Genomic DNA, 26,531 nt, shown 5'->3' with positions numbered 1-26,531 from the left:
CAAGATCTGGCCTATGCATTCCTGAGGGTCCCCACCCTATGTGAAGTGAAGGGAGTGGGGGCCCAACAGCATGCCTTTTCTGTGGGCACGTAACTGCCCCCACCCAGTGGAGCCCCCCCAACATGCAAACTTCCCCAACTCTGATCTTTCAAAAATGGTTTATGACTTGGAGTGTGAGCTGCGTATTAGTTAGAAAATGGTTCTTACCCGTTTCTATTTTACTATTTACTGTTTCCATTTTGTTTTGAAAACTGCCTTAATAAATGGTGTATTAAAAACATATACAGGATAAATGAAGTCAGCAGGACCCCAGCTCTACTTGAGAGATTTTTTACAGGAGAAATTCAAGGTGGTAAATTTGAGGTCACACCTCAAATCCGGTCTTTAATATTTACCTGGCAGAGGAGATCCCTTCATCCTGGAGTCACACCTCATTTTTATTCTTGCAGCCACAGCCCACTTTTTTATCTGTTCTCTGATCACAGCGTTAGCATGCAAAACACAGTCATGGTATAGGATGTTGGTAGGATGTTGAATAATTTACATCAAAGTGGGCAGGTTATCTTAGATTTCTTGAGAATATGGTAATGGAAGCAGACAAGTTTGTTCTCTTTAATCAACTTTTTTAAAACTATGCCAAGTTCAGTCTGTGTACCTGTATTTGGGATTTGGATATACCCCTTTAGAAAGTTCAAAGCTTTTGCGCTTTATAACTGGATTATTTCAGTCGACATGCTAACTTCTGCAAGTAGAGCAGGAGGGTCCTTATAAAGGTAAAGGTTTCCCTTGACATGAAGTCCAGTCGTGTCCGACTCTAGGGGGTGGTGCTCATCTCTGTTTCAAAGCCGAAGAGCCGCCGTTTGTCCGAAGACACTTCCTCCGTGGTCATGTGGCCGGCGTGACTAAGCCGAATGCCATTACCTGCCCGCAGAAGCGGTACCTATTCATCTACGCATATTTGCATGTTTTCGAACTGCTCGGTTGGCAGGAGGTCCTTCTAAAAGGTTATTTCTTTTTTATTTATTCTATTTATTTTATATCCTGCCTTTCTTATTTTTAATTTTTACAAGTATTGATCGTTAAAGTAGTCTCGACGTTCAGGCTACATCGCAAGACAAAATCGAGCCCCTTCTCAGTTGTTTTTGGCTAACGGAAATTCCATATTTGTTGACTTGGTTGAGAAAGGACGAGTGAGAGGCTGTTCTAGTTTCTGCATCTTATTGAGAGCTCAGCTGACCATGATGGTAAATTCTCTATCCCATCATTTTCTAAAATAATACACACACACAGAAACACAGACATATATATTTGCAGTTTCCTGGCACTTTAAGGCTCAGCCACTCCAGTTAGTTTCCTAACTCGTTTCCTTCCCTTGCAGATGCCTCGTTCCAGAAGGTTTCAGTCTTTGGAACGCAGCAGCCGGGGCAGCTACCACGAATGTTACAGAAGCCGGAAGCACAAGCGACGACGGAGTCATTCCCGATCAAGTAGCAGCGAGCGACGGCATCACAGAGAGGACAGCTATCACGTCCGATCCCGGAGGTGAGTGAGTCCCCAAGACGGGCTCTGCGAGGAGAAGATAGGATATCGGTGATGGGATCTGCTTCGGTGTGGCAGAACTGGGCACCGTCCATCTGTCTCTTACCTTTAGAAGTTGGCAGAGTAACGGCTGGGCATTGGGTGCTGCTGTTTGAGTCACAATGGCTTCTTTGTCTCTGCCGTGTGTATGTGTCCCCGAGGACTGTAAACTGCATTCACGTGGTCTGCACTGGAGTTTTGAAGTACAGATCTTTAAAAAAAAACAAAAACTGTTGTGGGTGTGTATGTAAGGGATTATTTCAGTTCTGTCGGTAAAAGGAACTGCTGGGATGGGTCCGTGAGGTTGCTAGGAGTCAAGCTTGCCTCGACAGAGATTTGAATTAATGGTATATGTTGGGACGAGTATAAAAAGGGTCTACGACGCTTTAATTAGCAGCATTAATGTGGCCTGAGCTTGTGGCATCAGCTGCATAAGGAGCTCCATAAAGAGGGTCCAGCAGAGCAACCTTGCCCAGATGTATTGACATGGGGACCCAGAATTCTTCAGCTGGCATGAGCAGTACTGAGGATTTGGGAGCTGAAGTCCACACAACTGGAGGGTGCTATGGTATTGTATATCACAATGTTGAAAAAGTGCTAGAAATATTACCTCTTGGATGTTATGAATCTTCAGTGCTTTTGGGTCTAGGAAATATGGACAAGGGGCCAACTTTGAATGGCAAACCAAAACCTAAAAGTTTGCCAATCAAAACAATGTTTTGCTACAGGTAGTCCTTGCTTAATGACCATTTGTTTAGTGATGGCTCAGACTTATGACAGTGCTGGAACAACTGACTTACGACTGGTCCTCGCATTTATGACCATCTCAGTGTCCTGCAGTCACGCGATTGCCATTTTCAACCTTCCCAACCAGCTTCCGGCAAGCAAAATCAATGGGGAACAGTGTGATTCGCTTAACGACCACGTGGTTCGCTTAAAGAGTGCAGTGCTTCCCTTAACAACGGCTGCAAAAAAGGTGGTAAAATCGGGTCAGATTCACTTAATGACCGCTTCACTTAGCAACTGACATTCTGGTCCAATTGAGGCCGTTAAGCGAGGACTGCCTGTGTTTTCCTGATGCTGAGCAGATCACCTCCCTCCGTTTTGCGCTTCCCCCAGTTATGACGATCACTCGTCTGACCGGCATGCCTACGACCGGCGATACTTGGATGATTACCGGCGAGACGGCTACAGCGAGCGGGGTGATGCTTATTACGAGCCTGAATACCACCCTTCCTACGAGTACCAGCATTCCCGGGATGGCAGTTACCGGGACTGCAAGAGGAAGCGGCGGCGGCGGAGACGGCGCCGTAGCCGTTCCTTCAGCCGCTCGTCCTCGGTGAGTAGTCACTGCCTCTTCCCATCTCTCTGCCCTCTCTGGGCTTCTGGGAGCAGCCCGCCCACCGTCTGCTAGGAACGGCACTCTAGACGCGTGAGGATCAGCGTCACGGAGCAGGGCCCGGCTGCTGTCCGAGGGACATTCCCAACGCTTCTTAGTTGATGGGAAATCGAAACCCTCACGTGGCTGGCAGTAATGGAGTCTCGGAGAAAGAAACAAAAATTCGATTTCCCTCTTTTGAGTCCAAAAAGGGTCCCCGAATTTCCTTCTATTTTCCCAAAGGTTCCTGCTGCACAATCCTAGGGGAAGATGTATTTCCTTGATGGAGGGGCTGGCAGGGGGCATATGTGTGCCCAAGCGTGATCTGATTTTCATAGCTCCAGCAGTCCTGGACCTCTCCCTCCCTTTAAAAAAATTTTTTTGGGGGGTAAGGAGGGATTATGGGACACGGAAAGAAAAATTTCGGTGGATTGGAGGCCTTTTTAATCCATCTCATGCCTTCGGAAGTGCTGCGTGGTGTAGAGCAGGGCAACAGGTCTTGTCTGGAAGGAGCAGAGAGCGCTGTGATTAATCTGTAATAGGCTCTGCCTCGGGTCGTTCGTGGCCAAGTGAAGAAAACAAAACCAGAGCAGCAACCTCTGCTTGTTCTTTTTTTTTTTTCCCGGCCCACTCTGTAGTTCAAGCAAAACAGCTGGCCGGAATCTGCCTTCCCTGATGTCGAGAGGCAGAACGGAGTTCTTGCAGCAAAAGATTCTGGGGAGAAAAGGGCAGAGATGCGACTTTCCGCATCGCCGTGTTTGCAGAGAAGCTGCCTCGGCGTAACTTCTCCCGCGGCCCATCCCAGAATAGGCACGGTTTTTACGGTAGCGTCTCGGGATGCGGGAAACACTTCGTTCCAAGCCCCTTCGAATGTGCGGGCGTCCTGTTCCGAGCTCGAAGCCGCTGGTCCGAGTGCGACGTGGCTCGGTTTGGAAGCGTTCCCTGAGCTTGGGAGAAAATGCTCCGACCTTGAAACGCTCCGTTAAGTGCTCGGCATGCTTTCAGAAGTATGCTTGGAACAGCTGAAACAGGATTTCATGAGCATTTCACTCTGGAAACATGTTGCACACTCTTAGTGATGTCTAACGCAACACGCGTACTCTTTGGGGAATTAAATGGGGAAACGCAAATTCTTCTTAACTCCTGCAAATGTCTGCAGTTACATTCTGCAAGCATAAGAGCGCCTGGTTTTGATATTCCTCCCTTTCCTTCTATGTGTGCGGAGCAGAGTTCTTTTGCTCCTGAATGGAAAGCTGGGGCAGGGACTAACCCAGAGGTGGAGCCTTGCAGTGATATATTTATTTTGAAGTATTTCAAAGTCAGACATTTCTGACCAGTAATCTGATCAGAGCCTTTTCTGTGGTAGCACCTGCCCTTTGGAATGATCAAGCCAGCCCCCTGCCCCGCCCCAAAATCTAATTGGTTCCAACCCTGTTAACCTTTTGAAAAGCATTATGAAACCTGGTTTGCCCCCTGGAGCGTTTGGGCCAGGCTGTTAGATGTCACCGTCTTGGGTGAGGCATGTTGGATTTGATGGCCCTGAACTATGTTTTATTTTGTTGGTGGTGATTATTATTTTATTGTTGGTTTGGTGAGCTGGGCAGCCATATAAATGGGATGGGATGGATGGATGGATATAAATTAGTGGGATGGATGGATGGATGGATGGATGGATATAAATTAGTGGGATGGATGGATGGATGGGTGGGTAGGTAGATAAATAGATAGAGATACATTGGATGGATGGATATAAATTGGATGGATGGCTGGATGGCTGGATAGATAATCTCTGAGTACAGCATTGGATGAAACCTAAGAGTTAATAAAAGTCATTTCAAGTCAAGAATAACAATATATTCCATATCAAGGGTAGATCTGAGGTTAGTAATACCTGTTCATGTCACAAAACTCTGCCTTCAAGAACAGGCTGGCAGCAGAGAGGCTCAAAATCTTGCTAGGCACAGCAGGCAGACTCACCTGTACAGGGTGATTTTCTTTGAAATCTTTAATTTTTGGGGTTTTCCTGGTGGGGGGGGTAGAAGAAGGTTGGTCTAGAACAGCCTTTCTCAACCTCTTGACCCCGGAGGAACCCTTGAAATATTTCTCAGGCCTCGCTTGGGGAACCCCTGCATGTTCGGGCTCAAATACAGGCCAGGAGTTACAAAATTATTATATTTGTTTCGTGAGTAGGCCTGTATAGATGCATTAACAGTGTTCCTAAGCTAAAAATAAAGAATGAAGCTTTCCTTTTTAACGTGAAGCTCCCCGAATTTGAAATAATTTAAAAAATAAATCGTGATCTTCCAGAGAACCCCTAGGGACCTCTCACGGAACCCGAGGGTGCCACACAACCCTGGCTGAGAAGCCCTGAGCTAGAAGCTGTCTTCTGCCTGTGTATTAGTTGATATTTAGGATTTCTATTTGGTATGCACTTATACCTAACCTCACTCTACGACCTGCTTTCCTTCCACAACAACCACGTGAGGTAGTTGATTAGGTGACGTGCTTGTTTAGACCACATTGTTTTATTTTTGGCAACAGCGGCTCCTAAAAATCTAAGCCAAACAGATCTCTTGCTTCAGAGAGGACCGGGATAGCTGATTCTCTAGATAGCCGAAACCAAATTTGGAACGATCTTGATGCCATGGAACTGTGGCTGTAAACAACAGTGTGCGGTTTAATAACCACCCAGAGTCTCTTGCCGAGATAGGCAGTGAAGAAATGTGAGGAATAAATAAATAAAATAATCGTGACAAATGCAGAATTCTTAGGCAAAAGAAATCAAGTGCCCAGATAACAGGCTTGGTTATAATCCAAGTGAAAAGGATCTTCAAATGTGACTCAATCCCAAGGGAAACCCAAAGGAGCAATTTTAGGCTGCCTTAACCCTTAGCTCCTGCCAACCTAGCAGTTCGAAAACATGCAAATGTGAGTAGATTAATAGGTACCGCTTTGGCGGGCAGGTAACGGCGTTCCGTGTAGTCATGCTGGCCACATGACCACGGAAGTGTCTACGGACAAACGCCGGCTCTTCGGCTTTGAAATGGAGATGAGCACCGCCCCCTCGAGTCGGACACGACTGCACTTAATGTCAAGGGAAACCTTTACCTTTACCCTTTAACCCTTAATAGAAATCACGCGAGCCAGTTTGGCATCGTGGTGAAGGCACCCGGTTTGAAACTGGGAGATGTGAGTTCTAATCCCACCTTAGGCACAAAGCCAGCTGGGTGACCTTGGGCCAGCCGCTCGCTCTCAGCCCCAGGAAGGAGGCAATGGCAAACCCCTTCTAAAAAACCTTGCCAAGAAAACTGCAGGGACTTGTCCAGGCCGCCTCCGAGAATCAGACATGGTTGAACAGATTAAAAAAAAAAATTAGGAAGTCAGATTTGCCCGTGGTCTGTGTGGCTCAGGCCCCGTCTCAAGGCCGGGGTCTAACTCCGGGCACCAGGTTTTAAGGAGAATTCAGACAGACAAGATGCAGAGAAGGACCACGAGAAAAGTAAGGAATTGCTGGCCATCATGGGGACTAGAAGCCTCAAAAGGAGGGATTGTTCTGCCTCGAGAAGGGATAACCGTGGGGGAATACGATTGCACATTTTTACGAAGGAAAGTTAGCACTGTTCTCTGCACAGCCACCTGTGGAGAGGGTTTCATTGGCATGCCTGCATTTATGGGAAGTCAGAATGGCTGTCCTCCAGGAGATTTGGCCTTCAGCAGGCAAGCAAAGGCCCTGCTTGCATTTTAAGTGGGGACAAATCCAGATTGTGATGGGAGCTCTCTCCCCCCCTCCCCAGCCCCTTCTTTTTCCTTTTTGTCCCTCCTAGAACCCGCTGTCTTCTAAAATACTAGCTGAGTCTTCAGCCATCCCCCCCACGTTCCTAGGAATGGCTCAGGGTTATGATATTGGCGGGGGGGTGGGGAGATATCCTAACTCAAGCCAGGACTTTAATTGCCAGCTTGCCTGCTCTCCTCTAGAAGCAATAAGGGAGGGATTGGCGAGTGGGGCCGTTCGGATATACCCGCTCTGCCCCCTGGTTTTTGAACAGCCACGCCAAATTCCGATGCTGGACGGAGTTAACGATTTGCTGGTTCTCCGGGTTGGGTGGGGGAACGATGGTCGTCTTCCGTCCTCCGAGCACTGAGCCTCTCTTGCAGAGAGCTGCAGAATGGCCCGCTTCTCAGCTGTTCCATGCTGGGCTGGGGGCCCCTGTTTTGCAGCAGGTATTCTCCGTAAATTTGATTTACAGTTTTTTTCTTTTTTTCTTTTAAGACGACCCTGAGCTGGCGTGTGTTGACCTCTCTTCCCCCCCGCCCTTGCAACGCCCCTTATTTTTATCTGTGTTATATATTGTTTATACATATACCGCCTCTGTGCCGTATGAATTGACCTGCAATTCGTCCCACCTTCCTCCTCCATGTCTGCCGCGGGCCCACCGTTTCCACGGGTGACGCTTGGCTGGCTGGCTGGCTGGCTGGCTCCCCCCTTCGCCGGTTTGAAAACGCGCCCCGATTGGCCGGGTGGAATGAATGAATGAATGACACCCTCCCCTCTCCGCCCCGTCGCTGCGCTTGGGGGCCCCCCGGCAGCAGAGTCGTCCCGGCAGCAGGAGAGCCAAGAACGTGGAGGACGACGTGGAAGGCCACCTCATCTATCGCATCGGGGACTGTCTCCAAGACAGATGTACTGCGAAATCCGTAACATAATCTAGTCTTTAGTTAAGCTCCCGTCGCAGATACACGGTTGTTCTTAGCTTTCCCCCTTTCCCTGTTCGTTCTTGTTTTTGTTTTTAAGACCAAAACACCATCCCTCCTTCTTCTGCTTCTTCGTCTCTTCTTCGTCTCTTCTTCTTCTTCTTCATCTGCTTCTTCTTTCAGCACCCCCCCCCCCATTTTGCCCTGCCCCCCCTTCCTCCTCCCGTTTTATATCTTTCTGTATTGATATCCAAAGCGTTAGGGAACGAGGCTGGTCTTTGGAGCCGGCCAAGATAGCCTTTTGTGGTGATGTTGTGTTGTTTGGCAGCCAGATGCCGTCTCTCTTCTCACCCTCTCCCGGTCTTCCCTCCCCCCAACCCCTCCCTCCCTCCCTCCCTCCCTCTGCAGATGAGGTCATCAGCACCCTCGGGGAAGGCACCTTTGGCCGGGTGGTGCAGTGTATTGATCACCGCAGGTAAGTGTTAACGCCGGGCTGCTAAAAAGTTGATGATGGGAAAAGGGCGCTTGCTGCTTCTCTGGCTCATACGGAAGCCAAGCAGGCTGCAGTTTTTCCTCGGTGGCTCGGGGCCTGCGTGGCTTTCTGGCCGCCACAGATTCCAGCCAGGAAGTGTTTCTAGATCGGGGTTTCTAAGCCAGGGTTCCGTGGCGCCCGACGGTTCCCTGGGGGTTCCCTGGGATATCACGATTTATTTTAAAAAATCATCTCAGATTCGGGCAGCTTCACACTAAAGAGGCAAGTTTCATTCTTTATTTTCAGTTTAAGAACACCGTTAATGCGTCTAGATAGGCCTACCCCTGAAACACATATCCTGTGTCTATTTGAATGCCATGTCAAAGGAATTGCTTTGGGAAGAGAGAGAAGGTTCATGAGAATCCACGGGGATTCACTTCGATTGGTAACACGTATAATAATTTTGTAACTTCTGGCCTCTGTTGGAGCCTGAATGGGCAGGGGTTCCCCGAGGCCTGGAAAATCCTTCAAGGGCTCCTTCGGGGTCAGAAGGTTGAGAAAGGCTGGTCAAGAGTGAAACAGTTCCTGTATGTATGTGGAATCCTTGGTGAAATTGATTAATGATCAAGTCTGGTCAGAAGACAAAAGATTTCTAATAGATTTCCCCAGTCTGGCCTCTTGTCAGATACCTTATGACTGCAACTCCCAGTCCCTATCGCCCAGCCAGCCAGCCAGGGCCCTAAAACAATTAAACGAACGATGGTTTAGCCAAATGTGCAAAGCTAGTCTGTCTTGGCATTTACTACGCCAGAGAAGCAGCCAAGAAGAGAAGCGCATTTAGAAGCAGGGTTTTGTCAGTCCCCACGCCCTGGCTCCTTCCCCCGGGCCGTGATCCCCACCCCACTTTTTCCTGCACCCTTTCCCTCCTCAGAGGCAACACCCGCGTGGCTCTCAAAATCATCAAGAACGTAGAAAAATATAAAGAAGCCGCTCGCCTGGAGATCAAGGTGCTGGAGAAAATTAACCAGAAAGATCCGGAGAATAAAAAGTGAGTTGGATTTAAGCCTCCCGGGAGCGAGGGAAGCTGGATGTTTTTGCACAAAGGCCCAAGGGGTGCCTGGCCTTCTGCGTCGACTTGTATGGGGATGAGTGGTCCCTGTGCCCGAAGATTGGCTTGGCGCAGGAGCCCCTGCTGGAGCTTGTCCTGTTTTACTGTGGGTGAGCCTTGCTGGAGATCAGAAGGATGCGTCCTTCTGCGTAACCCACCTCACAGGGTTGTTGTTGTGGGGAAAATAGGAGGAGGAAGGAGTGTTTGGTATGTTCGCCGCCTTGAGTGATTTATAAAAAAAATAATAATAATAAAGGCAGGATAGAAAAAAAAAATAAGGAACTAGAGGACTGCCCATTTCTCTGGCACATTCATTTAGCACCACCCTTCTAATTATACAAGGCCCACCCAGGTCCCGCTTGTGATGTGCACAGATTCTCTGCAACTTGCCGTCCCACATTCAGCATCCTTATTGGCTGTAGCGATTGCTTCCTCCCCCCCACTTTTTTTAGAGGCAGCTTGAAAGACCACGACACACTTAAAGTGGACCCAGCAGGGCCAGGAAGCAGAACAGAACCCTTAATATTGTGTTCATGCCCATCTACCCATCGCCGTGCTCCGTGTTTTGCCCCGACTTGACCTGCCTTTGCTTGGGGGCCAGTAAAATACAAAGAGCCAATTCACCTCTTCCCAACCCCTCCCCGTCTTCGCCTTGGTTCCCTTTCAGCCTGTGTGTCCAGATGTATGACTGGTTTGACTACCACGGCCACATGTGCATTTCCTTTGAGCTCCTGGGCCTCAGCACGTTTGATTTCCTGAAGGACAACAACTATCTGCCGTATCCGCTCCACCAGATAAGGCATATGGCCTACCAAGTGTGCCAGGCTGTCAGATGTGAGTGTTCAGGACGGACATTGGGTGGAGGGGGGGGGCAGAAATGCTGAGAGAAGAGGGGCGTTATTCTAACTCCAATGAGTTAGAATAAGGATGCCCAGCTCCCTAGCTGGCAGACACTGAGTCCCAGTGGCTGCATGTTCCCCCCATTTTGAGGACTAACAGGTCAGATTAATACCTGTACTTCATGGGTGCAGGGGGATGCATGAAAACCTGTGGGCCTGGCCAACAGGCAGCACGAACACTCACCAAGTGCTTTGCTTCCTCCTCGGACTATTTTTCCTCTTGTCCTCGGCTCTTTCAAGAATGGTCAGGGTGCTCTTCTTCCCTCCCTCCCCCCCTCCCTCCCCCCTTCCAGTTCTGCACGAGAACAAGCTCACCCATACGGACCTCAAGCCGGAGAACATCCTCTTTGTCGTTTCGGACTACGAGATGACCTACAACCTGGAAAAGGTGAGCTTGGCTCATGAGGAGGGCTACCCTCTCTGCCAGCCTCGTACTGTAGGCCAGGGCCGAAAGATTTGAAGAGGGGAGAATATTCCCTGTGCTGTTAATGACAGTTTCGCTCCCCCCGTCCCACCCGCTCCAAGAAGCGAGACGAACGAAGCGTCAAGAACACGGCCATCCGGCTGGTGGATTTTGGCAGCGCCACCTTTGACCACGAGCATCACAGCACCATTGTCTCCACGCGGCACTATCGGGCGCCCGAGGTCATTCTAGGTCAGTACCTCGGTGCCGTCGGGCTCGGGTGGGCTGTGGATCCTGCGAGCGCAGAGCCTGAAACTCCTTTCTTTGCTGCCACAGAACTCGGCTGGGCCCAACCGTGCGACGTCTGGAGCATTGGCTGTATCCTCTTTGAGTATTATATGGGCTTCACGTTGTTTCAGGTGAGTCTGTCGGGCAGGGGACCGCCAAAGCCACCAGAGGCGGGAGCGATGGGTGAGCCCAGCAGGCATGCTGTAACCATCCACGTGCCGGACGGTTCTGAGACTTAGGCTCTTTTAAACCGTTTAAGGAAGCGAAGCGCCTGGTACAAAGCAAAGTTACGAATGGCTGCTTTCCCGCACGTTCTACAATTTAAAATTCGCATTCTCTACTTTGCCCCCCTTCTACCCATCAAAGCATGTACGCTCCCCTCTGCCAGCAGATGGCCGGATGGTACTCGGCCGGATGGCCTTGGGCCATAAACGCCTAGCCTAAACAACCCATTTCACACTCCAGGTCAACACCCCCTCCCTTCTGGGTTTCTGGCGACTCTCGGTCTGTTGACACGGGTTCGATGAAGATGGAAGCGAGTCCGATCAGGATGTTCTGAGGACATTGTGATCGGGGAGTATGACACATGGAGTTCCAGGCCTTCACTGGATCCTCTTTTCCAAACAAAGCCTTTTTTTTCCCCCTCGTAGACCCACGATAATCGCGAACATCTGGCCATGATGGAGCGCATCTTAGGCCCCATCCCATCCCGGATGATCCGAAAAACAAGGTGGAGTGTTTGGGGCAGCGGAGGGAGGGAATACGATCCTCGGGGAAGGTTGAGAAGGCTCGTAACTCGAGCGGCTTCATTCCCACTTTGGATCAGGAACAGACATTATTTATCTCGGATGACAGATGAAATTGTGATGTTAGGAGAGGGGTATGTCAGGCTGCCACAGGGGAAAAGGTGTGGTTAGGGGTTGCTGTGCAGAATGAGAATTTCTAAAAATGCTTTGTACCTATTTATCCTCACCTGGCAGAAACTCAGCATTGTTCAACCCGCCTGCCTTTTGTCCCCCTGCAAAGGAGGCCTGAGAATTACCTTGGGCAAGTTTCAGGGTAACTCGGGTCCTTGAAGCAAAGTCTCTGTGGTTTTAAGCAGATACTTCGACGCGGCAGGGCATTAATTCCCCTGGCAGTTCCGGGTTTTGTAGGCCGGATCCTAACCTGGGCAACTTGGAAATGGGTGGACTTCAACTCCCAGAATTCCTAGTCCAGATGGCCGAATTGGGAAACACGGATCTGGAGGGACCCAGTTGGGGACACTGTAAAGGGCACCCTGGAGTGTTTGCTACCAGGGCCTGAATATAGTCAACAAGGAACAAAAACTTTGGGGAGAGTTTCACGGTGTCACAGAAACTGCACATGTCGAATGATAACCGCTGATAGAAATTAGCTTTCTGGTTGTGTGGCGAAAGGATAGCTTAAGTTTTTGTGAATGTGTTAATCTTGCAGCGGGCTGGTGTCTTCAGGTATTTGTGGGCACCTCTACATTTGGAAAGTAAAAATAAAGAGGGGCGCGCACCGGCCCATGCGCACCCCTGATTGTTCCTTGTAACCTTTTTATTCTGGGTAGGAGGCAGAAGTATTTCTACCACAGTCGTTTGGACTGGGATGAGAATACCTCCGCGGGGCGCTACGTGCGGGAGAATTGCAAGCCGCTGCGGGTAAGGCCGGGCCTGGCCTCTGCCTTGTTGGGTGCGGGGAGGTCCGGATTGCCATTTGGGTTTGGGAGAAGAGATGGATCGGGATGCGGAGGAATGGCAGAGCAGCATTCTCCTTGGCAGCTTCCTTGCGCAAACGGGGCCCCTTGGCCTGCCTTCTTCAGGCTGCATCCAGACGTTCGTTTGGTGGTGCCCAAATGTGGTGGTTCGGCTTGTCCTGGTTTGGTTCACGAACCCGGTGCCGGTTCGGGATTCATACCTGAAGGTGTCCCACCAGCCCGGCCAAGTTTGATCGGTTCAGGAAACCGTGGTTAGGTTAAGCAGACGTTGCTTGGGATGTGTGAAGCGGCCGGTTCCAGCCAGTGGGGATTCTCCCGGGATTTGGGGAGAGAAATATCCCAGCGGCAATTTAAACTAAAGTTTCCAGGCTGCCAGAAAGCAGAGCTCAATGCTTTTTTTTTTTGGCCAACCATTGGATCTTTCTCAAAAGCCATCTTTTGAGGGCCTCATCTCTGGGGGCCTCAACTTCCAGGAGGCAGTGAGTGCTGTGATTCAATTTAGCGATGCGGGAGGCAGCCTTTCCTTTTCGCAATTCGGGGAGCTCCGTGCGTTTAATTTCAGCAGGCGGCTTCCTGAGTTCCAAGCCTGCGAAAGGAAGGAAAGGGGGTTTTGCTTCTTCCAGAGCGAGCGTAATTGGACCGTTGTCTTGGTCCCTCTCACCAGCCCGCACCCCGAGCCATAAAATCATAGAACCATAGACGTGCGAGGGACCTTAGAGGTTCTCTAGCCCGGCCCCGTGCAGGAATGCACTGGAACATTTCTGACAGATGACCTCCCAGCTTCGCCTTCCATCAAAGGAGAGCTCACCACTTCGCGGGGCAGCCTGTTCTGCCGTCTTTAATTGGTGCCCCCCTTCAGCTCTCCCTCCCCCCTAGCCACCTTCTTCCTCTTCGCTTCTCTTTACAGAGGTACCTGGCATCGGAAGCCGAAGAGCACCACCAGCTGTTTGACCTCCTCGAGGGCATGCTGGAATATGAACCAGCCAGACGGCTTACCCTCTCCGAGGCGCTGAAGCACCCCTTCTTCGACATCCTCCACCTGCCGCCCGGCCCCAAAGCTTGGGATTCGAGCCGGGACATCAGCCGGTGACCCATCGAGGCCCTTTGCTTCTTTTCCTGAACCCCCCTGTCCCCCCCCCATACATTCAGCCCCTATGGTGGCTGGTATGGCGTATCTCCTGTTTTTGGTGCTTTAGAGCAGACGAAGGCTACAGAAGAGATCTTGGTTCCCTCCCTCCCTCCCTCCCTCCCTCCCTCCCCTGTTCCAGTTTCCTTCCTTTTTGTTATCATGTAAAGCTTGTTGATATGTAAAATAGTCTGTAAATATCTCTCTATATACAATATATATATATGTAGATATATATATACAGGCATATATAAATTATATGTAAAAACTCACAGGATATCTTGTGCCATTTCCCTCCCCCTGTAAATAACGCTGCCATTGCCCCCTCCTGTCCTCTCTTTCTGCTGTACAGGTGCCCTGCCTCTTTCCTTGCCCATCTCCTACCCCGGTTCCACCCTTTGTGGATTCCACGGCTCTCGGACAATTATTTTTGGATAACAAGCCACATCCCATTTCAAACCCCAGAATTTTATATGACTTTTGTACAGTCTTTGTGGGGACAAAATAAAAAGACCATGTCAATGAATGCCACGTTTGCTCTGTGGATGTTAATGCTTCCCCGCTCCTTCGCTTTCCTCCTCTCTTCCCTCACTGCAAGTAGTAGTAGTAGTAGTAGTAGTAGTAATAATAATAATAATAATAATAATAATAATAATGGCTGAGGAATTCTGGGTGTTGAAGTCCACACGTCTTAAAGTTGCGAAGTTTGAAAAACACTGGTCTGCATCTTTGCAATATGATGAAAAAGATTATGGTTAGGTTATGGTTTTTATGGCTAGAAACCAGGAGGTTGTGAGTTCGAGTCCCGCCTTAGGCACGAAAGCCGGCTGGGTGACCTTGGGCTGGTCCCCCTCTCTCAGCCCAAGAGCCAATCAGGCGTGGTAGGAGAGTTCTAGTCCCGCCTTAGGCATGAAAGCCGGCTGGGTGCCCTTGGGCCAGTCCCTCTCTCTCAGCCCAAGAGCCAATCAGGCGTGGTAGGAGAGTTCTAGTCCCGCCTTAGGCCTGAAAGCCGGCTGGGTGACCTCAGGCCAGTCCCTCTCTCTCAGCCTAAGAGCCAATCAGGCGTAGTAGGAGAGTTCTAGTCCCGCCTTAGGCCTGAAAGCCGGCTGGGTGACCTCAGGCCAGTCCCTCTCTCTCAGCCTAAGAGCCAATCAGGCGTAGTAGGAGAGTTCTAGTCCCGCCTTAGGCCTGAAAGCCGGCTGGGTGACCTCAGGCCAGTCCCTCTCTCTCAGCCTAAGAGCCAATCAGGCGTAGTAGGAGAGTTCTAGTCCCGCCTTAGGCCTGAAAGCCGGCTGGGTGACCGTGGGCCAGTCCCTCTCTCTCAGCCCAAGAGCCAATCAGGCGTGGTAGGAGAGTTCTAGTCCCGCCTTAGGCCTGAAAGCCGGCTGGGTGCCCTTGGGCCAGTCCCTCTCTCTCAGCCCAAGAGCCAATCAAGCGTGGTAGGAGAGTTCTAGTCCCGCCTTAGGCCTGAAAGCCATCTGGGTGACCGTGGGCCAGTCCCTCTCTCTCAGCCCAACCCACCTCACAGGGTGGTTGTGGGGAAAATAGGAGGAGGAAGGAGTACTGGGTATGTTCGCCACCTTGAGTTACTTATAAAAATAATAAAGGCAGGATGAAAATAAATATAATAAATGATTATATATGTATATGTGTGTGTGTATAGCCACCCATCTCAAACCATGACACTATCCAATTTGTGTGTGTGTGTGTGTGGGTGGCTATATAAATTGAAAAAATAAAACGATAAAACAACAATGTAATACAACAATTAACTCTCTGAAAACAATTTTAAGAGTTTAAAGACAGATATAAATGGGACTGTGGGAAAACGGGCGCAAAAGCCAGCCCGCACGCCGCCCTTTTCATTGCCGGCCCGCCTTAAAACGGGTTACCTGGATTTTTTTTCCCCCCTTCTTTTTTCCCCAATTGACGGAGAAAAACTACAAATCTCTGCTCCTGCCCGGGGCGAACTACGCTTCCCATCGCCCCGCGCGCGGGGGGACGTCCCCAGTGACGTCGCGCCGGCCGCCGCCCCGCCCGTCACGTGCGCGGGAATCACCACCCAGCCCGCGGATGACGCGGGGCCCGGGCGGCCAATGAGCGTTGAGCCTCTCTCCGGGCAGCGGAGAAAGCGGACGCAGGAGAAGCCGTCGCGGAGGGAGGGAGAACGGCAGGCATGTCCCAGAACGGCGGGGGAAACCCTTTCGAGGGAGACCCGGGGAATCCCTTCCAGGTGCGTGGCGTGGGAAGGGGGGCGCCTTGGGTGGGGTTCCCTCCGGGGTAAAGGGGGGTCCTTACCTCGCTTTGCTCGTCCCTCCCGAGGTCCCAGGCTGTTCCTCTGCATCTGCACCCCTGCGATATGGGGACGACCCACTCCCAGCCTGGCTCTTTCCCCCTCTCTCCGGGCTGCGCCCCCCATCATCCGAGGTAGCGCTCACCTGCTGGGGGTGGGCCGGATTCCTCCCCCCGCTTTCCTTCCGTAGCTTCCTCCCCCCACAACAACCCTGCGAGGTAGGCCGGCCTGAGAAAGGAGCGGGGCTGGCCCAAAGCGCCGCCCCCCACCCCCCAAGGAACTTCTTTGGCTGAGAGCGGACTCAGATTGGGCTCCCAGGCCGACGCTTCCATTTATGTATTTATTTTTTTAAAACTTCGTTACATTTTTTCAACATGCACCTAAAATGAAAAGGCAGGAAACAAAAAACCCGCAAAGGGAAAGAAAGAAGACTAAAAAAGGGGTGGAAATGCAAAGAAACCCACTACAGGGTGGCTTCCGGCTTTCTGTGGCAAAAATATACCTGGAGCAGTATCAACCACAATAGACATTATTTCTATAAAACATTTCGATTCGCCACGCAACGTTCCCCTCTAAAACAGATTTTCCCTCCCACTTAAAAAACGTAGAGAAACCCCTTCGAACGTAATTTTTCCCCTAATAAATTAACAAACTTTCATTTTCTTCACTGTCGTTTACGCCTATCTGCCAGCTAAACTAACAAAAAGCAACCTAGCTTCATCTACTACTATTATTTATTTATACAAATATTATCCAAACCAGGCCAACCCTTTTAAGTGCCGCCACCCCAGCTCTGTTTTTAAAAAGGGAAATCAAAGACTCCGCCCCGCAGAAGTGAAAAGCAGAAAATCCTAGTCCTCTGTGGGACAACAGCATTGGGAGATTTGTCCCATCAAAGTGTGTCCTGAGGGGTATTAGAGCCGAAAAGAATGAGAAAACTTTTCCTTCCTTTAGACAGCCTTGAGTCACGCCTTGCTAACAGAACAAGATTTCATTTGCATCTCGCCTTATTATTTTAATTTTTTTTGGCGGCCCCTTAATTAACCAACTCCCCCACAAAAGGACCTTTGAAGACAGCAGGGATTTAATTTTGCTTCTCCATGTCACACCTTCGGCTTTGGGGTTTTCTGTTTGTTTGTTTGTTGCTGTCCTTTGTTTTAATCATAGTTTGGCAAGGAAGCCATGATGGAACCCAACCAACACAAGCCACCTTCAGGGTGATGAGCCAAGCCGGTCAAAGTATGAATCTTGGTTGGGAGCCTAACTCTGTTTCTGCCTTGCTGGGTTTCAGCTCAATTCAGTTTGGGAGTAACAAGTACAGAAACCAGCTATTTTTCTGTTCCTCTTCATTACTAAAAGGAAGAAAAAATGGAATTAACAGGATATTGCCTGTTACTGAGGAAATAAAAGAGGTTTTGTGTTTATCGCACAATCATTCCTTTAAGTGCAGGGGCCTAGTATCTTGGCTAAATTCTGTTCTATCAATCAATCAATTTATTGTTTTGACCACTGGTCATAACGAACAAGATAAAAGCTGCAGAAGAGTGGCTAAGCATTAATAAAATAGATTACAACGTACAAAAATCAGTAAAAACGCAAGAACAGTGTTATTGTAGCAAATGAAATATTAGAAAACATTAAGAACTTTTGATAAAATATTCTTTTTGTTTAGCAGCAGCTGGTGCAAAGCTTGCTAATTTCCACAGTGGGGTCTCCCTCTCGAAATGCATTAGATATTCAATTTTGTATGAATCAGGCCAAAATGGCAAAACTCTTGTTTTGCCAAATCCATTTGGGATTTTGCTCCCTTCCTGGGTGATACAAATTTGGTTTTAAAAGGGTGGGAGGGCAGGGAAACCACACTTTTGCCTTTGAAAAAGGGGGCCCTTCAAATAACGTTGTGTTTTACATCGATCCCTGCCTTAATTTGGCCTCCTTTTTAAAAACGCCCAGAGTCCCTCCTTGTTGGGGGGAGATGGGCGGTGTTAAAAATTTGATAAACTAATAATACAATAAATAAATAATACCCTGGTTTTGGAAAGATGGCCACAACAAGCAAATGTGGATGCTGCCTTTTATTTCCTGTTCAACCTCTGAAATGAAAAACTTTTTTGTCTAACTGTAGTTTGGTAGTTGATTATCAGAGAGAGATAAACCAGGAAGTTGTTTTTCCTTAGAGATTTTTGACTGTCTTTCCCCTTTTTCCAAGGCAGATTTTTGTCCCCACTTTCAGCCTCCTCTCATTCTGGAAAGGTCATGTTAATGGCCAAAAACAATGATTCGCAGGAACGGAAAGTCTTTCCACAACATGCTTTATCTGGTGTGTTTTTTGCATGGCATCCAATTTGCAAACGGTAAATAAAGGATCTAACTTGCATTTGGAGGCCTCGTTTTGGAAGGACTTTTTTCCCTCTGGACGGTGGGAGGGAGCGACCCGCGATGGAGCCTCCAGCTTTAGGAGCAGGGTGCCTCGCCTCCGGCTTAGGGGCTTCCTCAGACGCTGAGCCAGATGGGCCGATCAAGAGGAGATCCTGGGCTGAGATGCAGGCTGGGGAATTCTGGGAGTTGAAGTCCCCACATCTAAAATGGCTAAGGTTGAGAAACACTGGTATAGACCAAGAAAAAAGAAAGAAAAATATTTAAAGAAGCGTTTCTGATCTTCTTTGCCGCAGTTACAAACTAGTTAATACCGTTTCCACCCTCCCGAATGATCTACAACCCTTTTTAATCAGTAAATCCCGAGACTGGCCTTTCATTTTTTTCAGCAAAAAGTCCATGAAGGGTTTCCAGGCTCTTATAAAAGTCATTATCGTTCCTTCCCTAACCAGACAGGTCAGTTTAGCCATTTCTGGAAGTTCTACAGTAGCATCTTCACAATCCACTCCTCCATTGTGGGCATTTCTGTGTTTTTCCATCTTTGTGCTAGAATAGCTTGGCTGCGTATAGAAAACGGATGGTCCACGCTGGTGCCTTTTAATCCAATCTGCTAGCAGAGAAAGGGGCAATCATTCCTCCTGATTTGCTGGGAAACAATATCTTTGGGCAGTGGAGCATTGGGAAGATGGATTTTTTGGAACCGGTTCCAAACTGCGTGAAGAGAAGTGAAGCTTGGGGTGGTACAAATTAGAGGGTTTGGATTTTCTTCTTTTGCGACGTCTTTTTTCTTCTCCTCAGGACCCGGGCATAACTCAGCACAGGCCGAAAACAGACTATGCCACCCTGGATGTTTATAATCCTTTCGACAACGCAGGGGTGAGTAGATTGCTCAACCGCCTCTGGAATAGTGGAATTGCCCCTCCGAGCTTTCAAAATCTACCTTTATAAGTTAAATTTACCTTTATAAATGAAATAACTGCCCAGAGTCCTTTATAAGTTGAATTTATAAGTTAAATAGCCCCCCAGAGTCCCTCCTTGGGGGGGGGGAGATGGGTGCTAATAAAATTTGACAAATGAATAAATACATTTGAAGATATTAGCGTTTTCCTACACGTTGAATCAGCTGAATTGAACCTTCAGCTTTCTGTTTCCACTTTCCCTTGAGAACTGTCTGCTGTCTCACTTTCACTTTATGTAAACACACTTTGGGACTCTTCGTTATCTTTGACTTTCGCTGGTTAAGCTCCTGGGGGGCGCCATAATCCACGGCGTGAGACATGGAGGATTTCAAACAGATTCTTTCCGACTCCCACCGGGATTTTAAACAAGATTTCTTCTGATTTCTATCAGGCTTTTATGCAAGCTATCCAGGACATTGTGGAAAATATCAGATCTGAAATGTGCCATCGGGTTGGGGATGTGGTGGAGGGAATTGAGGAATTGAAGAGCGATAGAAAGGTTTAAAAAAAAAAAGACAGATTGGGATTTTTATGGAGGTGCTGGGTGAAGATTGGATAATGGAGTTGGAGAAATCAAAGGGAGAGAGTGATCTGCAAGCCAGAAGTGAAATCCATCTCCTGGTGGAATGCCAGGAAAAGAATCTGGAATCTTTGAGGGGGGCAGTTGGGCTGTTTGATTCTTTCAAGAGGAAAGCTCTGTGCAGATTGTGGGGAACTGCGCTGGTTTATTTTGAAGTGGGATAAGGGTTGAAGAAGGTTCATCTGGTTTGCTTTAAGGACTTGATTTTTGCTATTTGCCTTCAAAGATTTGGATTTACTGTTTTGAACTGGCTTTTTTATTATTATGATTATTAAGTATAATAGCAGACAACTGACGTGCTTTTTAATTTGATTCTTATTATAGTGGACAGAAAGGCATAGAATAGTGGTAGGAAGGGAATAATTAAATATGTTTTATCTTCTGGAGGGGAGAAAGATGGTTAGGAGGTTGACAGGAACTTTTTTCCCCCTTTATTTTACTCTAAGGGGGAGGAGTAACTGTACTTAGTGATTTTTATTATGTGTTAAAGTGGAATGACTTACAGAAATAATGTGGTGTTTTGGTTTTATATAGAGTAAGAGATTGATTATGGAAATTTTTATAGAGCCTTGTGGTTAAAGTCGGAAGCCGCATCTTCTAAATTCGAGAATAAAATTTTCTGGTGTTTCTGCAGTTTTTCAGTTTTTTTCTTTCTTTGTAGTGTTTTGTTTTTCTGTAGTTTTTATTCTTTTCTTGAAATTAATAATGTTTATTGTAATTTTAAAAATCTGCCTTTATAAGACCTAGAAACCTGAGCTGGCTTTTCTTCCAGGAAAAGCTGTATTTCCCCCCCCCCCCCAAAAAAAGATGGCTTTCGGTCTGCTGCGTGCAAGGATGCGTCAGTCCGCAGCAGCTAAGAAACAGCTGCAAATTGAATAGGCCCTGATTTGAGCTTCAGTTCTGCTCAGGAACGACCAGGTGGCCCTAATCTGCTTTCTCAGCCTCAGTGTTCCCCATCTGTAAAATGGGCATAATACCAACGGTCCAGCCGGCCACGTACACAGCTCCGGGATCAGTGCAAAATGCTTTAAAGCCTTGGAAACGGCAAGCTTTTGTCCTTTCATCCTTTTTAAGAGGAGGCCCTGGGAATTTGAAACTCTGGACCTCCACGTGCTTCGCTAGTTGTATCTCGTTCCTTGCACGGAAGTGCATTAGTGCATTTATCCACGTTTTCTGTGGGTTTCTGAGTTTTCTCTTTTCTCTCTTGGGGCAGCTTCCCCCGCCGTATGAGCCCTCAGCCTCCGTTCCCACAATCCCCTCTGTGCCTGCAGCTCCTGTCTCGGAGGCCCCCAAGAAGCAAATCTCTGCGGAGCCCAGGAATTACGGTTCATACGGGACCCCGGTAAGGAGAGACAGCGGGTTCAGGAGAGGTGGGGACGGCTTGAAAATCTCTCTTTCTCCAAAATACAAGGGCTAAAAAATCAGTTTGGTTGGAAACTCGTGGTTACCCGGAGTTTCCAAAACGGTGTTTTGATTGGGGCCATGAAAAACAGAAAGCTGCAGATGGTATGAAGTTCGCAAAGATTCATTAACCCTTTGGAAAGTTTATACGGTAAAAATGTGTTTTGGTCTTGGGAGAAATGTCTAGAATCCAGGGGGTAAAATCTGCTTTCTTCTGTTCCATGTTTAAATCTCTAAAAACAGCTTTTCTGCTTTGGCTTTAGATTTTTTTTTAACTGTCTTCTTTCAAGCTGATCTTGAGGGATAGTAGCTTGATCCTTCATTTAAAAACCAGAGCTGATGACAAAGCGTAGGTTTGGCAGATGCTTAGCCGGGTCTATGAAAAGTCTGATTACTTGTTTATGTGAATCCAGGAAATGGGTGGATTTAGTCACCCAGTTGACTCAGCCAGATAGTGGGGTTGGTTGCATACAGGTAGTCCTTGACTTATGACCGTTTGTTTAACAACGGTTGGAAGTTCCAACAGCCTCAGAATGGGTTGCACCACTCCCCACGGTCACATGATTGCATTTCGGGTGCTTGGCAACCAGCTCGCATTTACAACCGGTTGCAGCATCCCGCGGTCATGTGATTGCATTCTATGATATTTTTTGCCATTTTCCAGCAGAAAGCACCCTTTGGGGCAGCTGGATTTGCTTAACAACTGCCGTAAAAATGGTCATAAAATGGGTCCGGTCATGTGGTGACTCGGCCTATGACCCCAACCACTTACAATGGAAATTCCGGTCCCAATTGTGGTCATAAGTTGAGGATTGCCTGTACTTTGCCTACAGAATGCATTGCTGCCTTGTTGGGCCACCGCAGACATCCCTGTGGTACTGATTAGATTTTTCTTCAGGCCAACAAACTGGCATTTTCCCATTTGGATCCTTTGCAGTTAGTCTGATGTTGCCAAGCTCCCTTGAAGTGCGTTGCGTGGCTAGACCGCTGCGCAGCCAGTAGGTGGCACTGCGGCTCCATAGTTCCTTCTGCCTTTCTGATTAGGGAGCAACCAGCACGGCTACTGCTGAACTCTTAAAACGCCAAGAAGAGCTGAATCGGAAAGCTGAGGAGCTGGATCGAAGGGAGCGAGAGCTGCAGAATGCCGCCCTTGGCAGCGGAGCAGGTACAGATGTCTTTTCCGCTTCCCCGAGGTCTCTCCAGAAATGCTCCCCACTAAAACGCCAACCGAGAGAGCCAGTTTGGGGTTGTGGTTAAGGCATCAGGCTAGAAACTGTGAGGCTGTGAGTTCGAGTCCCGCCTTGGGCAGAAAGCCAGCTGGGTGATTTTGGGCCAGCCACTCCCTCTCAGCCCTAGGAAGGAGGCAATGGCAAACCACTTCCAAGGAGACTGCAGGGACTTGTCCAGTCAGTCGCCAAGAATCAGATACGATTGAAAGGATTTTTGAACACACACACCCCCGCCGCCGCCAACCACAACCTTCTCCTTTCTGTTTACAGCTCGGCAGAACAACTGGCCACCGCTGCCTTCCATATGCCCCGTGAAGCCCTGTTTTTATCAGGATATTTCTGTAGAGATTCCTGTGGATTTTCAAAGGACGGTCACCATCATGTACTACCTCTGGATGGGTAAGCTGAGGACGATCGACACCAACCTCTCTCCGCCTTGATTCTGCTAGGTATAAGTCGAAGTAGAGAGGGGCTTTCGAGTTTCTGTTACAATACCCTAGATGCTTGAACGTGTGGTCTAAGGCCCCAAGTGTTTCCTGGCCTTGTTTCCCTCGAAGGGATGGTCTCAAACTTGGAAACCTGCCTCGGGGATATTGGGGTGCTCTGGGGAGAAAAAAAAAACCTTAAGGTGTCCAATCCATGAGTTTCCCATATATATAATATAATAATATAATATAATATATGATACGATACGATACGATACAATAGAGTTACTGTGTTGCTCCTGCAATAGAGACTAAGAACAAGTGGGCACACAGAGAGTTTTGTTGGTGGCCTGGCCGCGCCTCCGTTTCTCATAGTTGCTGACCCACGCTCTCTTTTTTTGACAGCCAGCACTGTGGCCCTTTTCTTCAATTTCCTGGCCACCCTGGTCTGGTTCTGCGTGGAGACCTCAGGCGGTTCCGGATTTGGCCTCTCCATCCTCTGGGTCCTGATTTTCACGCCCTGCTCCTTCCTGTGCTGGTTTCGGCCCATGTACAAAGCCTTCCGGTACGGCGTCTAAAGGGACGCGTCGGCGTTGCAGCAAAGTTTGGCAAATTGGGTGGGGAGGAAAACGACGTTCCTAAACCTTGGGTGGGATTTCGGCAGCCATTCCTGCCAGATCTCCTCCAGGTGGGTGGTACAACCCCCCCACCCACCGAGTGGGAAAGACCTTGAGAAACGGGGCAAAGAGACGCTGCTAAGGGAACAGATAAGAGGGGGCAGAGCCCACAGCTGCATAATGGGTGGGGAAAGAGGCTCAGAAGGGACCCTCCCTGGTTTCTCGGGCTGCAGAGGAGGCGGGGGGGGGATTTGTACTTTCAGACTCGCAAGATGCTGTCAATGCAGCCTTACAATAAAGTAGAATTAGCTCATCTGGTCGTGTTTCCTGTCTGGTCCACCTGGGAAGGCTGATACGCCCCCCCACCCAATGGTTGTTGGTCTTGTGACTCAGAAACCATTCTGGGAATTGTAGTTCAGCACATCCAGAGGGCACCGGGTTGGAGATGGCTAGGCTTCAGAGCTGCGGCCGTACCTTCCGACAGGTATCAGCCCCCCCCGCCCCCCCTGTGGTCCTCATGCATCCTCTTCCCCTGCTCCACCACACCTAGATGCCTGGCTGGTGGCAGGACAGCCCATCCTGCTTTGGAGGGAGTGAGAAAGGGAGTGTCTGCGTAGCAAGCAACGTTTATTCCCCCCCCCATCTATCTTTCTCTCTCTTTCTCGCAGGAGCGACAGCTCTTTCAACTTCTTCATCTTCTTCTTCATCTTCTTCGCGCAGGACGTGATCTACGTCCTGCAGGCCATCGGGATCCCAGGTTCGGGCTTCAGGTAGGGATGGGCTCTGAGCCGAATCGGCTCCTATCGGCCGGCTCCTGGATCTGAGGTGCTTTTCCTCTCCTCCGATCCTGCGTTTCGGGAGCCGATCCAACGTGGCACGCCCCTGACCTTCGTTCCCGCTGCCCATTGATCCTTTGCGTTTCATCTTCTCCCTTTTTCCGCCCCCTGGCTTGCAGCGGTTGGATTATCAGCTTCGTAGCCCTGAATGAGCACCCCGGCGTGGGCATTTTCATGATTCTAGTAGCCACATTGTTCACCGTTGTGGCCGGGCTGGGCATCATCATGCTGAAACGGGTGAGTGGCGTAGAAAGTAGGAACTTCCTGCATGTTTCCCTCTGTGCAGCGCCCGGTGGGCAGACGGAGCCGGCTCCAGATTCCTTAGGAGGCTGGCCTCGGTGCCCGCTTCCTCGTGGGTGTGGCTCTGGGGCGGAGCTGACATCCCAAGGAGAGGCGTGGTCAGCGGGGTAGGGGGATTCTGGGTCGGGAGGGACATCTGGGAAAAAGATTCCAAGCAGGGGGCATCTAGGTATCTCAATGCTTCGGGTCGAGAGTAAAGAGGGGATTCCATTCTGCAAAACTGAGGCCCATTTGCATTGCCATCCCGGTCGCAGAATTCTGCAGCATTTGGCGCAGAATTTGGATCGGTTCCTCCGGGGGGTGGGCGGCCCGGGCGGTAAATCTGTGCTTTTCAAAAACTCGCGGGGATGCATTTGGGCCAAGTCCCCGACTCCTCTTGCCCTCCCGGCCCCGAAGCCAAGCTGTCCCACCCCCGGCTGACGCTTCCTCTCTCCTCCTGCAGATCCACTCCCTCTACCGCCGGACAGGGGCCAGCTTCCAGAAAGCCCAGGCCGAGTTTGCCGCCGGGGTCTTCTCCAACCAGGCCGTCCGCACGGCGGCCGCCAACGCCGCGGCCGGGGTGGCCACCAACACCTACCAGGGCCCCTGAAGGAGCAGCTGTGCGCAGGGACCCAACGGTCCTCCGGCCTCTTCTCGCCGGGGCGCCTTCCACTGAACACCCTCCCCGCTGCCGCCTTGAACTCCTTCCTTTGTGCTGATCCAAGAATCTTAAGCTCGGTAATCTCAGCAAGGAATCGGGGCTCACGATGGATCCCGCCCCCCACCCTCTGGGGCCGAAGATGCTGACCCCTGAAAGCTGCTTGGATTTTCTCTCTCTCCACCATGGAGCCACGGAGGATGGAGCCCCTATTTTTCCCTTCCTGCGACTTTCCCGACTTCTCTAGACCAAGAGAAGTGGGGGGGCCTTTCCTCCTCACTCTTGTTCTGGCAAACCCCCCCCCCCAATATTTGGACGGCTTTTCCCCCTGTCTTTCTGTCTTCCCCTCCCTCCCTCGCTGTCCCCCAGACCCTCCCTGCATTAATTTAAGCTGGATGGCTTCCCTTGCCCCCCACCCCGCTGCAGCCAAACCCGTTTTCAGCAGATTTCCCGAGCTGAGCACGCCCCGTTCGTTCCTCCCTCCATTAACAGTTTTTTTCCCCCCTCCTTTTTTAAAAATATTGATCGCTTCTGCCAGCGCTGGCCGCCGGGGGCGGGGCAAGGTCAATTCCTGCAGGTTTATTAGCAACAGGAACAATTTAATTTTGGCTCGGGAGCCCGGGGGTGGGGGCACCTCCGGCCACCGCAGTTGCTTCTCGGCCCCTTGGGTGCCTTTTGTTTTAGTGCTGCCGGGGGTGAGTCTCCAAATCTCGAGAAACGGGGCAGCTCAAGGTGTCTTGGCTCTCAGATTTTCCTTTTCGGAGCCTGTCGAAAGGCGGGGAGGACAGAGGGAGGGCCATGCTCACCTACTCGAAGTTTGCAGCACGTTGCAGCCACAGGGCCCTTGATGGATTTTTGGTTGATCGATTTCTCCCGAATTACTTCTTTCGCCCTGTCTGTGGCTGGCTCCACATTTCTCCCTTGCCATCACCCTTCCTTCTGGGCCTCATTTTATTTGATTTACTCTCCAAACCAGTGTTTCTCAACCGTGGCCACTTTAAGGCGGGTGGACTTCAACTCCCAGAATTCCCTAGCCACTGGCTGGGGAATTCTGGGAGTTGAAGTCCACCCGCCTTAAAGTGGCCACGGTTGAGAAACACTGCTCTAAGCTCATCTCACTGCCCCCCCATCTCCCCCTTGTTGAAATCTGAAATTTCAGACGCTCTGCTGTTTTTCCAAAATTTCCCCCTCTTCCTTGATGTCCTTTCCCT

The 26,531-nt window shown here is 49.6% G+C and overlaps 1 protein-coding gene across 3 annotated transcripts; it reads left to right on the top strand.

Moving 5' to 3' along the window:
- The first annotated feature begins 1,313 nt into the window (after window positions 1–1,313).
- On the top strand, window positions 1,314–26,298 carry LOC134506874 (dual specificity protein kinase CLK2-like). 3 transcript variants are annotated; one of them, XM_063317246.1, is made up of 19 exons: window positions 1,314–1,542; window positions 2,698–2,917; window positions 7,544–7,637; window positions 8,057–8,123; window positions 9,052–9,168; window positions 9,896–10,062; window positions 10,421–10,515; window positions 10,653–10,782; window positions 10,867–10,949; window positions 11,469–11,548; window positions 12,395–12,485; window positions 19,135–19,212; window positions 21,089–21,217; window positions 22,321–22,441; window positions 22,776–22,904; window positions 23,336–23,495; window positions 24,216–24,317; window positions 24,503–24,620; window positions 25,126–26,298. In XM_063317246.1, exons 1-19 carry the CDS (start codon window positions 1,379–1,381, stop codon window positions 25,270–25,272), a joined length of 2,292 nt encoding a protein of 763 aa, XP_063173316.1. In that variant the 5' UTR covers window positions 1,314–1,378; the 3' UTR covers window positions 25,273–26,298. The 3 variants fall into 3 exon arrangements, with proteins under 3 accessions (XP_063173316.1, XP_063173317.1, XP_063173315.1); XM_063317247.1 differs by lacking the exons at window positions 19,135–19,212; window positions 21,089–21,217; window positions 22,321–22,441; ... (3 more) ...; window positions 24,503–24,620; window positions 25,126–26,298 and adding an exon at window positions 13,449–13,994; XM_063317245.1 differs by lacking the exons at window positions 1,314–1,542; window positions 2,698–2,917; window positions 7,544–7,637; ... (6 more) ...; window positions 11,469–11,548; window positions 12,395–12,485 and adding an exon at window positions 15,778–15,900.
- The last annotated feature ends 233 nt before the right edge of the window (window positions 26,299–26,531 follow it).

This window comes from Candoia aspera, chromosome 17, assembly GCF_035149785.1.
Source record: "Candoia aspera isolate rCanAsp1 chromosome 17, rCanAsp1.hap2, whole genome shotgun sequence".
Lineage (NCBI taxonomy): Eukaryota > Metazoa > Chordata > Lepidosauria > Squamata > Boidae > Candoia > Candoia aspera.
Note: the sequence above shows the minus strand (reverse complement) of the source record. Positions and strands in the feature narration are given on the sequence as shown.

Bases quoted from the DNA above. Each gene is read 5' to 3' on its own strand.
- LOC134506874 (XM_063317246.1), top strand. From the start codon at position 1,379: ATGCCTCGTTCCAGAAGGTTTCAGTCTTTGGAACGCAGCAGCCGGGGC. The intron at 10,063-10,420 runs GTGAGTGTTCAG...CCCCCCTTCCAG, and splicing joins AGTGTGCCAGGCTGTCAGAT to TTCTGCACGAGAACAAGCTC. The intron at 10,783-10,866 runs GTCAGTACCTCG...TTGCTGCCACAG, and splicing joins GGCGCCCGAGGTCATTCTAG to AACTCGGCTGGGCCCAACCG.